Raw genomic sequence first — 13468 nt, forward strand, 5'->3', positions numbered from 1 at the left:
TGCTCAGCACTGTGTTAACCTTCCGGCCATCCAACCTCACCATCACACTCCCATCACTCTCAATTCTGTACTGATACTTCCTAAATAAAGTGAAGGAAAACACCAATCTCAAAGCTGTAAACAAATTAACAGATCCAAAAGAGGATTTGAGGGGTGGTACTATACCAATTTGTGCTGATAACTCATTTGTGTAGTTTATTTGTCCATGTGGAGTTAACTGGTGATAGGATTTGTCAGCATATCCGATACGCCGCTGCTTGTGCAGGTGAGACACAAAGGCATCATCCATCTTTTCACGAGGTGGCAGAGAGACCACACCTTTCAACACTGCCATGACATACTGAACCTGAGTAGACGTTAAGGAGTTAACACTACAAATCATAAGTGCTAAACACCTGCATGCTTCCATAGAGTGCACTAACCTGACTGGCTGACAATGTAAAATCATTTACATTAATTTGGTGAAGTCTGTACATCCTGTTGTGTTGATGTCACTTGTACTGCATCAAGCTGGCACACATCTCACATCTACCCGGGGGGTGTTTACATGGTGGTTGGAAGTCAAAATGAAGATGCAGTAGACCACCTCAATATAAATTTTTATTGTTAACCATACAATGACTTGACAGATAACTTGATGCATATACTGTACTATACATCTAAAATCATTCTAACTAAGTTAAAGAATATTATACTCTTTTAATGTTGTCCTTTACCTAAAAACTGACCTTGAAATCCTAATACTGTACAGTGGTCCTTCGGTTAACGAACGGTTCGATTAATGAAATTTTGGTTAACGAATTTGTTTTGAGTATACCGATCGGAGACTGTAACTCCAGTTACGGGGTAATCAAAGAGATACAGTCCCATAAATGCTTTTGAGTATGTGGCCCCTGACCAACACTGGCCCAATGTACATTCTGGAGCCAGTGCCTGTTTGCCACCAATACAGAGACAGGCCCACCAATTGAAATTTAAAATGAAACAAAAATAACATGTGACGATAAAATTGATCAACACAGTTTTTTATTTAGTTAATTATTTATGCTCAAATGGCAGCAGACTCATCAAAGAAATGCAGCCTATCACAAACAATTATCAATTAGGAAAAAATTTATGATAAAATTATGGTTAACATTTGACAATACAGGTATACATTCAAACTTAAAATGGGTTAACAAGCGAAAAAAAATAAATAAAAAACACAGATCCATGTGATAATAAGCTTGATCAAAACAAAAACATATCAACAGTTGATAATAAAATTTATTAACAAAAACAGGGTAAAATTGGATGAGACTAAAATCATCTAAAAACTAAACATGATAACATAAAAGACTAATAATAAAATTGATTAAAACTTAAAGTAGTTAACATTTCAGGGAAAACATTATTAGGCAGGTTAAAATATGATGACAAACAAAGCTAAATTTTGTTTAAAACTTTTCTGGATAAACATTAATTATCACAACTGAGAGGTTAAAAAACACATTCGATTTTCAATCAGATACCGCATTTCCTCTAGGCTGGGAATAGATCTTCACTCACATGGAAATACAGAGGAAGTACAGTACAGTACTGTATCTCTTGGATTTGTAATTTTTAATTGTTCATGACTACAGTAGTCTATTTATTAATTAACCCAGAAAATGCGCTTAAAGACTTTCGTGACTAAATTATTTAAGAGCATGAAAAGTTTTGTTGTTGAAGTACATTGATGCATTATAATATCAAAAGGTACTTTGTGGGTGTTTAATGTAGGTCTCGCCCTAAGAGGTCCCAGTGGGGCAAGTGGCTATATGATTAAAAATTTATAAGCCAATTATTCAAGTCTCTCTCTCCCTTCCAAGCCACAGAACTGTGGTTTGTTGTTATGGATAACAGGTACAGTGTGGAAAAATGAGAGATGTACCTGCTTGACTGTTTATATTAGACCTTTGTAAGAAGGAAATGTGTTTTGATACCTGTAATAATAAAAGCTAAAAAATCTCTAGAATATGAATATGACTGGACATTATTGATCTTATTATACCAAGAGAAACTATATATGTAATGCATGAAATATTGTATACGGTACTAATAAGACTGTGACTTACTGACACACAAATAATTTATCATTGCATTGAATATACTGTACTACTGTACTGCAGTACTGTATATGAATAACTAGTGTATGACTTACAGTAACTGTTAGAAATAACTATAAAAAAAATGTTAATGATCATCCAATCTAAGTTTCACATCATACTGACCAATTGAAACTAAATGTCTGCCCAAACAATATATTTCATGCATCTCTTTCACCAACAAACCTGCCAAACATTCACAAGTCAATGCCGGTTGTCTTTTTTTACCGGCTTTTGTCCAAGGCTGTCACCCAGTTGGAAGCAATAACAATATTCAGTAGTTAACAACCTGCACTTTGTATTTTGGCTATATGGTATACTGTACTGTATAGTTACTGTGTCCTCTTCACTCTATTCAGAAGTTGTGAGCAACATCCAGAGATGGTGTTAATTGAAGAAGAGGCTTTTAAGTTTCTTAGAGAGAAAGGAAGTTGTAAGTTTGATGACCCCAAAAAAGTCATGTAGTAATAGGCGCGATGTATGCTTCACCACCAGCCATCCGATGCTCAGCACTGTGTTAACCTTCCGGCCATCCAACCTCACCATCACACTCCCATCACTCTCAATTCTGTACTGATACTTCCTAAATAAAGTGAAGGAAAACACCAATCTCAAAGCTGTAAACAAATTAACAGATCCAAAAGAGGATTTGAGGGGTGGTACTATACCAATTTGTGCTGATAACTCATTTGTGTAGTTTATTTGTCCATGTGGAGTTAACTGGTGATAGGATTTGTCAGCATATCCGATACGCCGCTGCTTGTGCAGGTGAGACACAAAGGCATCATCCATCTTTTCACGAGGTGGCAGAGAGACCACACCTTTCAACACTGCCATGACATACTGAACCTGAGTAGACGTTAAGGAGTTAACACTACAAATCATAAGTGCTAAACACCTGCATGCTTCCATAGAGTGCACTAACCTGACTGGCTGACAATGTAAAATCATTAACATTAATTTGGTGAAGTCTGTACATCCTGTTGTGTTGATGTCACTTGTACTGCATCAAGCTGGCACACATCTCACATCTACCCGGGGGGTGTTTACATGGTGGTTGGAAGTCAAAATGAAGATGCAGTAGACCACCTCAATATAAATTTTTATTGTTAACCATACAATGACTTGACAGATAACTTGATGCATATACTGTACTATACATCTAAAATCATTCTAACTAAGTTAAAGAATATTATACTCTTTTAATGTTGTCCTTTACCTAAAAACTGACCTTGAAATCCTAATACTGTACAGTGGTCCTTCGGTTAACGAACGGTTCGATTAATGAAATTTTGGTTAACGAATTAGCTCCCATAAGGATTTTCAGATCGACTAACGAACAAAACTTCGATTAACAAAATCCTTACGACAAACACGTTTTGTTGTGCGCATCAGCTGATCGGCCAGTCCGCCAATTCAGTAATCAGTTCTATGTTTACATTCGTTTCCAGTGGAGTAAATATCAAGAAAGTTGGTCTCTTGAATATTTCTGCATTTTTTTACTAAAATTATTGAACATTCTGAAATTTAGTTAACATATTGTTAGTAAAGACGGTACTGTACAGGGAACAGTTTTTGTGCACCCATCAGCTGATTGAATCACCCAACAACGCTTCTCAGTTTAACATTGTTTACAGTGGAGTGAACATCCAGTTTGTCGGTCTCTTGAATATTTTTTGCATTTTTACATTAAAATTATTGGTCATTCTGAAATTTAGTTAACATATTGATAATATACAGTGCAGAAATTATTATGAAACACAAAGAAGGCATTAGAACCAATGCACTCTGTAAAGAATATGGCATGTCATCATCGACTGCCTCTACAATCAGCTGTTTGATATGTAAACAAAGCTGCCAGGAATACGACATCCACACTTCAAAGTAAGTTAAAATACAGTATTCTATTGTTTTTTATTTATTATTGTACAGTATACTGCATTTAGTTTATATTTAATGTTTTGTTAATTTCATTACCGGTATACAGTACTTTGTATGTATACTGTTTCTGTGAATTGGAACCAATTATCCAATATCCCATTGAAATAATAGACTCGGTTAACGAAATTTTTGGTTAATGAACGACTCTGTGGAACGAATTGTGTTCGTTAACCGAAGGACTACTGTATTCTTAAATTAAAAAAAAAAATCACTATGTAATGAAGAATGCGATACAGTAGCAGGAAAAAATAAGCCCATAATTTAAATGATATAATGCCTATAACTAATTTCTAATTACTAATTATTTGGTTTAGTTAGTTTTCAAAGTAAAGTATACTGTTCACAACACTGATTGTCATTTTCAGGTATGGGGTACCAGTAATTGTAATTTGAAATTTATTGTAATTAATGATATTTAATTGAAATTGATTGCAATTAATAATTTTTAGTTGTAACTTATTAAAAAAATTAAAATTTTAATTGATTGTAATTAATTAAAAATTTACAGTACTGTAACTGACAAGTACTGTAATTGTAAATTAACTGCAAAAATTACTGGACAGTATGTTCAAAGTGACAATACTGTACAATAATTAATACAATGTTTTAGTGAAAATGTAGGATTTCAATGATTGCAGTAATTTCTTTGTTAGCCAGAATTTTTAATCACTGTAACTCCCCATCAGCCGGATTTATTTATTTTTATTTATTTATTATTATTTTTTTAGAGAAATTCCGGGATACAGTGGGGTATGCTATAACGAACAGATCCTACTACGAATATTCCTATAACGAACGGTTTTACCTATAAAATTGAGAATGCTATAACGAACGCAACTCCTACAACGAACGCGGATGAATACCGGACTATTTCGCCTGGCGCATGAATATTGTTGTACCGCGACCCACAACAAGAACGTCAGGCGCCATCTTTGTCTCAATGTGTAGCCAGTGCACCACTGTTATTGTTGAAATTTCGTCTTTTGATGTGGAAATAGAGTTATTTGTATAAATATTTTGTTATACAAGTGTACAATTGTGACAATGAATCGTCCAAAGCGAGTGAGGAAGCTCATAACTCTTGAAACTAAGAAAGAAATCATAAAGAAACGTGAGGATGGAACAAGCATTGCGAAACTTAGTGATGAGTATGGGATGGCTAAATCGACTATACCGTATGTACGATTTTAAAGAATAAAGAGGAGTCGAAAACTGTGCAAGTGGCTAAGGGAATCTCTAGACTTAGCAAAGCAAGGTGTAATGTGATTGAGGAGATGGAAAATTTACTCTTAGTGTGGATAAAGGAGAAAGAAATGGCAGGTGATAGCATTAGTGAAGCTATAATTTGTGAGAAGGCCAGACAATTGTTTAAGGACCTTAAAGCCAAGACTCCCAGTGCAAGTGATAGTGATGTGCCAGTGTTTATGGGTACCAAGGGGTGGTTTACTGGTTTCAGAAGGAGAAATAAAATACATAGTGTTGTGAGACATGGTGATGCTGCTAGTGCTGATAAGGAAGCAGCGAAGGAACACCATGACATTTTTTTGAATATTATTAAAGAGGGAGGCTTTGTTTCTCAGCAGGTATTCAACTGTGATGAAACTGGACTATTTTGGAAAAAAATGCCTCGCCATACATACATTACCAAGGAGGAAACTTCTGTCCCTGGCCATAAGCCAATGAAAGACAGGCTTACCCTCCTTCTTTGTGCTAATGCTTCTGGTGACTGCAAAATAAAGCCACTCCTTGTGTACCATGCAGAAAACCCCAGAGCTTTAAAAAACACTAGGAAGACCCGCCTTGGTGTTATGTGGCGGTCAAACCCAAAGGCTTGGGTGACCAGGAATTTATTCTCTGAGTGGGTGATTGAGGTGTTTGGACCCAGTGTTCGGGAATACCTCAGGGAGAATAATCTTCCACTGAAAGCTTTGTTGGTGATGGACAATGCACCAGCCCACCCTCCTAATTTGATGGTTGATTTGCCAGAGGAGTTGAACTTCATCACTGTGCACTTCTTGCCACCCAACACAACACCTCTCATCCAGCCCATGGATCAACAGGTAATTTCTAACTTTAAGAAGCTGTACACAAAGGCACTGTTTAGAAAATGTTTTGCGTCCACTTCTTCCAGTGATGTTAGCTTGAAGGAATTTTGGAAGAGTCACTTCAATATAGCAGATGCCGTATTTTTAATTACCTCAGCCTGGAAAAAGGTTACTGTGAGGTGTCTTTGTGCTGCTTGGAGGCCATTGTGGCCTGAATGTGTCCTTCAAAGAGACTTTGAAGGCTTCGAAGAGTTAGAAGAAGAAGCTGTTGTTTATGAAATTGTGGCTCTGGGCAATTCCATGGGCCTGGAAGTGGATGATGATGATGTTGAGGAGTTGGTGGAAGAGCACAGTAAGGAATTGTCCACTGAGGAGCTGCTTGAGCTTCACAAAGAGGAAAACGAGACACTGAAGCGGAGCTTAACTTCTGAGGAGTCAGGGGAGGAGGAGGACAAGGAGGAAAGCCGCATCATTCCGGCCAAAGATCTCAAGGATGCGTTCTTTTGCTGAAGCAAACTGTCCAAGCTTGCTGAGGATTATCATCCTGATGTTGGTTCTGTGCAAAAGGCCATCAGTGTGTTCAATGACAATGTTATGAACTACTTTTGGAAGGTCCAGAAATCAAGGTTGAAGCAGCCAACCCAGGATTCCTTCTTTACAAAGATAACAAAAGAACATACAGACAAAGTGCCTGTGAGACAGTCACCAAAGAGGGCTAGGAAGGATGACTCCTCTCCTTCCACCTCTTCTCAATAATTCTCTCCTCCCCCCTCCCCCTCTGCCTCCTGTCCTGCATGCTGAACAACACTAAGGTAAGATAAAGTACCGTATTTTTTATATTTTCCACAGAATTTTTTCAGTGTTAAGTGGTTGTATTTGGGGGCCTGGAACGGATTAATCCTATAACGAACGAATGCTATAACGAATGAGGTTCTGGAACCAATTACGTTCGTTATAGCATACCCCACTGTATATCTCTTCATTCTGGATATGGGAATGAATTTCTGAGGAATGCATCATGCACATTTCTGGAAAATGTAGAGAAAATCTCTTTGTTCCACGAGTGGGAACTTATTTTCAAGTGATTGCATTATGTTTCAGACATGGGGACGCATGTTGAGCGAGTGGGTGGGTAAGCTCCAAGTTCTTGTGAGCTATGATTGGACACTACTGGCATGTAACTGCAAGGGATGCCTATGATTGGCTGATGCATCTCGCAGACTATCTCCTCAAACTCTTGCATCATAACACTCTTAGTTCATTGTCTGCTGCCATTGTACAAGCTTGTTAGCTCGCTCACTGATGTTTTCACAAATGATCGATGCCTATGATTGGCTGATGCATCTCGCAGACTATCTCCTCAAACTCTTGCATCATAACACTCTTAGTTCATTGTCTGCTGCCATTGTACAAGCTTGTTTGCTCGCTCACTGATGTTTTCACAAATGATCGATGTCATGTAGTACAGTATGTTACTGTACCACATATAATCAGCCAAGAATACCGTTTAAAGCAGTATAAAGACATAAAAAGTGATTACATTATGCATAGTGTAATACAGGTATACATTCAGCAAGTGTGTAAGTATGGTGCCATATTATGCACAGTGTGCTATACATTCAGCAAGTGTGTCTAGATGGTCCCTTGGTTAACGAGCACAATCCGTTCTAGAAGGTTGCTCGTTAACCGAAACCATTGTTTCAATGGGTTTTTGGGTAATTGGTTCCAGCTCACCGAAAATTGCCTAAATTCAACAAAAAAGGTAGAAAAATACACTTACTTTGAGGTGTGTATGTAGAAGGCTCCTGGATGATGATGATGCTGATGATGGGAATTAGAATGGGGGTGGAGGAGAAGGGAGAAGTGAAGGCATTGGGGTGGAAGAGAAGTCACCCCATGGCGCCATTTCACCCATAAAATTTTAGTTCTCTTGGTGTAATTCAAGATTATTTTCTTTAAATCAACACTGCACTGAATTATATATTGTCAATATGTAAAATAAATTTCAAAATGACCAATAATTTGCTTGCACACACACACAAAAAAGCGTTTAGTTGAAGAGTGTCTCAAGCAAGATGTTGCCTCCACTGAAAAGACACAAAGACTGATGCCTGTATGCTGTGTTGGCGGGCTGGATGGCATGCCACAAACTAGTGACCTTACCTTCAATTATGTTCAATAATTGTTAAAATGACTAAAAAATTTAATATTAAACTTTTAAAATGATTGAATAGTATAAACTTCTTGATATTTACTGAAAAGGTAAGGAATTTAAGCCCTAGAACTGATTACTGTATTGGCGGACTAATACTACAGCTGGAGGACCGCCAAATGCAAGCTAAAACATGTGGAGGTCGGCTCGTAAGAAACTCGTTAACCGAAGTTAAGAATCTTATGGAAGGTAACTCGTTAACCGAGGCGCTCATTAACCGAGGGACCGCAGTATACTAATTATGCTGCTTCAGCCTCGTTTTATCTTTCGGTAACACTGCATTACAACTTATAAAATTCAATCTTATCAGTAATATAAACCATCTCTGTCACATTTCTCACGTTATCAGTACCATGTATAGGATTCGTGATAATGCTCCACTCTCACACAACCTGCCTCTCATCCAGCCCCCACCTCCTCTATCCACCCCCCCCACACTACAGTGGGCGACATCTGTTGGCCGACCATAGCATTTCCCCCAGCTGTTTCGAAACTTCAAACTCAGGTTATTCGAACCCTCACTGTGGCTGGGTAGTGGACACGACTTTTGTGCACGATAGTACATGTGGCCCTGGTATACATACAGTATATGTGTCTGCAATGATAGGTGTGCTTTAACCTGTTGCAATACGTATATTAATATTCCTAAAATATTTAGAGCCCTACCAACATGCCATATCATGTCAATGTTTTGTGAATCAAGCAATTAAACTAGAAGGTCTGATAAGATGGTCGTTCAGTTATCTAGACGATCCGTCCCTCGTAACGCTCTTCAAGAGTATTAGGCGCTTCCCCGTCTGGAGTACTATCACCCTGTCTGGTCCCCGAGATATGCTAGAGACTGTCAGTTGATTGAAAATGTCCAAAGGAGGGCCACCAGAATAATGCCTGCACTATGGTACCTCAGTTAACTAGAGAGATTAGAACGCCGGTGACTACCTAGATTATACTACAGACAACCAAGGGGTGACGTAATTGAAGTTTATAAACATCTCAGAGGACACTACTCAGTCGAATGTCCATATCTGGAGCTGGCAGCCCACAATGGGTCACAGCTCAAGGTTGAAACAGCCACAAGTCCAGAAAACTATGAGGACAAACTTTTTCGGAGTGAGAAATGTCAACTATTAGAACGATCTGCCAGAGTGTTGTGATGGCACCGAGTGTGAAATGATTTCAAGACCAGACTTGACCAACACTGGAGCAGGTTCAGATTTATTCAGAAGCCAGTGCATGTCCAGTACTTGCAAACAGCGCTTAACAGAGACATGACTGACTGCCCAAGTGGTTTACGAGCCAATCAGTGGTGAAGAGGATAAAAGTAAAGGTAATTAGATTTCTTATTTGTGCTTGTGTGTTTTGCCTGAGTGACTGCATTGAAATGCTGGTGTGTGAGTCCCACTGTCATTCTGCCTCATTACCAAACTTCTGAACAAGTGTATGTCCATTACCCTGGCCTTTCTTCAACCTTGGCTTTGCTTCCCCTCCAGCAGGGGAGAAACAACTTTGGATTGTGAATGTGTTATCAAATATATCATATTCATCATAAACTACAATACAGTATACAGTATCACTCATCAATCAAAGATTAGTATGATCACCTGGATACAAGTAGAGAAAATTCAAGTTCAGATTTTAGCACCAAGTTCACAACATCTTAAATCTAAGCATAAGTACAGTATAATGTACTTCGACTATATTTTCACCAAATAGATTTTGTGATAATAAGATTAGCATAGTCAATCAAAGCCATAATCTGCTGAGAATTTTCCTTTAGTTTACACAGTAAAGGGATAGTCTTAACATTTTTAAAAGACACTGTTTCCCAACATTGTTAATACTTTTAGAGAAGAAATGTCATGTCATAAGTTGATACAGTATATATAATGTTGGTTCCTGTGGAGGTGAAAGACAGCTTTATAGGAAGAATGAAATATATAAGTCAGTCGTTTATAGAAAGCTAATGTCTACTTCAGTACAAAGTATTTTAGTGATATTACAGTAGCTAAACAAAATAAAATTGTCATTAAACTAAAAGAACAAACATGGAAGCCCTTTCCACTTCAGTACTAGTTAGCTGAATTCAAATGCAACACACTCTCACCCTCCCCCATCATTCCCTGTCATTCAATTTTTTTTAAACTTCACAAAATGTTTTTTGCTCTACTAGACTCCTGCCACAACAGGACCCTTAAATTATCCATCTGGTTTAGCCTCATCATTCATGCAACACTCCAGCACTGCATATCAACAATACAGTACAGGTATGTCTATCCCCCAAAACTACTACAGTAAAAGTCCAAAAATCCGGATGCCGGAAATCCGGACCACCCGAGAATCCGGACTTTTCAAAACTTACTCTTTTCTTTTTTTTTAGCTGGCTTTTGTGTGTATGTGTGCATGCGTGAGCGCCACAGCTGCACAGCGACAACAAGCGACCACGTGGTCACCACTTTAAAACGAGCAATCAAACTGTGACAACGTATGTAATTTTGAGTCCTACTCTTTCCATTTACAGAGTACTGTACAAGCCCATAATAATGGCTCCTAAAGTAGATAAACTTCATTGTGTGAAGAGAAAAAAGAACACGTTGAAATTGAGTGACAAACTTGAAATAATTAAGAAACTAGAACGTGGTGTGAGCAATACTGTTCTAATGGAAACATACGACATTGGAAAGTCTACAATTTATGATATAAAAAAGGCAAAGAATAAAATTTTAGAATTCACAGCTTTATCTTTAAAACTGCTTGTTTTGATAAATGAAGCATGCTATATTTGCTAATGAATAAACTATCAAAATGTACCTGTTCATCTCTTCTTTATTTCTCCTGAAATTTGAATTTTAAAAGTACTGCCTGAGAATCCGGAAAATCCGAAAATCCGGACCGACCCAATCCCCAATCAGTCCGGATTTTTGGACTTCTACTGTAATTCCTAAACATTATATCAGTAGAAACAATAATGATCATTAAAGTATTTACAGATTAAAACAGGTGCCATCATTCAGAAACACATATCCGGTAAATGGTAGGGGTGTGACCAAATAATATTATACGTATCACAGCACATTCTCTATTAAGAAATAACTTTAAAACTTGAAATATTCCAAAGAAATTTTCATGTCAATGCAAGGGTTAGACAATTAGCATATTTTTTCAACTCTTGCAAAATAAGTTATTAAGTTCCATACACACTGTTCAAATAAAGAAGACATGAATTCTATTAGTCATTCAAATACTGTATAACAAAGATGGGAACCTATAAGAAAAGCAGAAGAGTTAGTATAAAATGATGGATAAACAATATATAAAAGCTAATGAATTTAATATTTATTGTTATCTTACTTTACTGTACTACGAGGGAAGAAGAGTTCTCCTTATGGTGATATTTCTCATGGTCACTTTCACAATATTGCTACATTTATGATCTCATAAACATTCTCTAAAACACAAACCGGTCCCCATATTTTCATGGGTGGATAGTAAGGAGATGAAAACAAGAGTGATGGAGAGAGGAACAAGTTTGGTGAATGGATTGAGAGGAAGGTGATTCATCCAGTGTTTGCAGAAGACACTCTGCTACTGAGAGATTCACAACAAATGCTAATGCTATAAAGGTTAGTGAATTGAGTTTGGAACAGACTAACACATAGTTGATAGTGGATGTGAACAAAAGCAAAATGATGAAAAAGAAAAACGAGCCACTCATTTACTAGGGCCAAACTAACGCAAAATTTGTGAACACATTTCCAATTACTGATCAAACACATTTAAAGCTTAGATGCTAGTTGAGAGCTAATTTGTCTGAGAAACTACCAAAACAAATTTATTTTGAAGTTACACAAAGAAAAAAATTAATTTAACGAACACAAACTCCAAGAGCAAATGATAAACACTGACTGAGGACAAAGACAAAAAAATTTCCCCAAAATACAGTACCGTCAGCGATGAATGTTATGGAGGCACTAGAGTTGGTATAACAAGAGAAACTGTTAAATATCCCCTAAGTGATTCTTTTATACTGTGACATGGTAATTTAAAAAAAAATTCTTCAGACTATTTTTTCTCTCCTTTTTATTATTTCCTTACCTAAAAGTGGGAAGATACTTAAAAAAGATGCCTTAAAACAGTATATCCATCACTTCATCTACAGCTTCTAGCAACCAAACTAGTTCTCCCACCATTTGACATACCTGCACATGGGTCTCTTTGGGGTTTGTCCTTCATAAGATCATACAGCAAGGTTACAGCAAAGTTCTAACTGGTTCAACTTCTGCTAAGAGTTTTTTCTTAGATTTTCCAATTTTTGCTACTTCTATGGCACTCTTTAGTACTTGCTGAGGATAACCTTCCTTTTTCAAAACCAAAGTAAACTTACCGTATATCTCGGCCTATAAGGCGTCGGGGTGCATAAGACGGCCCCCCCAAATTTCCATTTAAAAAGTAGCTTTTGAGCTCTATTCGCTGTATAAGACCAGTACCCCAAATGTGACACTTACCCACTGACTCAGTAGTCCTTTACCAACTATCCTTGGTTTTTTAAAATAAGGCCAATTCACTTCAAGTAATGTCATCAAATGTTACCTGCTGGTGTAGTGTAAACACTAGTGACGTCACTGAAGCGTCTGCTATTTACCGGTAACTGGAACTAATGTCGGTGTCGAGTAAAATTTTTCCATTTACTTGAAATGGATTTACCGATTTATTTGTTTATTTATTTATAATATACTGTAACATATTAAACACACTGCAAGTATTTTCTTTAATTTATACGCTTGCTTCGCACGAGACGATCGGTGGTGGGAGTGTTCCCTCGTCTCGGTGGTGGGACTGTGTTCCCACTGTTTATACAACAGCAACATACCTATGTTGTAGTAAAAATAACATCTTAATTTTATGATGGTACATGCACACAATTAATACTTAAGAGAAATAGAGAAATACAGTCGCCAAGTTAATGTCCATTCAAATAATGGACTCAACTCCCTCCCCCTCTCACACTACACTGCCGGCTCTTCCCTCTCAGAGAAATTTTTGGGGGAAAACCACTAAATTTTAATAAATAATACCTCAAACTAAAGTTAGGATAATACAATTGACATTGCTGGATTCCTTGTAAGACCAGGAATATTTTGAATATA

At 37.3% G+C, this 13468-nt stretch overlaps 1 protein-coding gene across 3 annotated transcripts in view; it reads right to left on the bottom strand.

The window, feature by feature from the left end:
• Positions 1-582: 582 nt before the first annotated feature.
• The window catches only part of LOC121857778 (flavin-containing monooxygenase FMO GS-OX-like 2), a 71038-nt gene continuing 58152 nt past the window's right edge, over positions 583-13468 (bottom strand). For all 3 annotated transcript variants that reach the window (XM_042353962.1, XM_042353964.1, XM_042353963.1), the window contains exon 8: positions 583-2975. In XM_042353962.1, the coding sequence (XP_042209896.1) occupies positions 2514-2975 (462 nt within the window). In that variant the 3' untranslated portion in view covers positions 583-2513. The remainder of the gene's footprint in view (positions 2976-13468) is intronic.

This window comes from Homarus americanus, unplaced genomic scaffold (genome assembly GCF_018991925.1).
Source record: "Homarus americanus isolate GMGI-L3 unplaced genomic scaffold, GMGI_Hamer_2.0 scaffold16712, whole genome shotgun sequence".
Classification (NCBI taxonomy): domain Eukaryota; kingdom Metazoa; phylum Arthropoda; class Malacostraca; order Decapoda; family Nephropidae; genus Homarus; species Homarus americanus.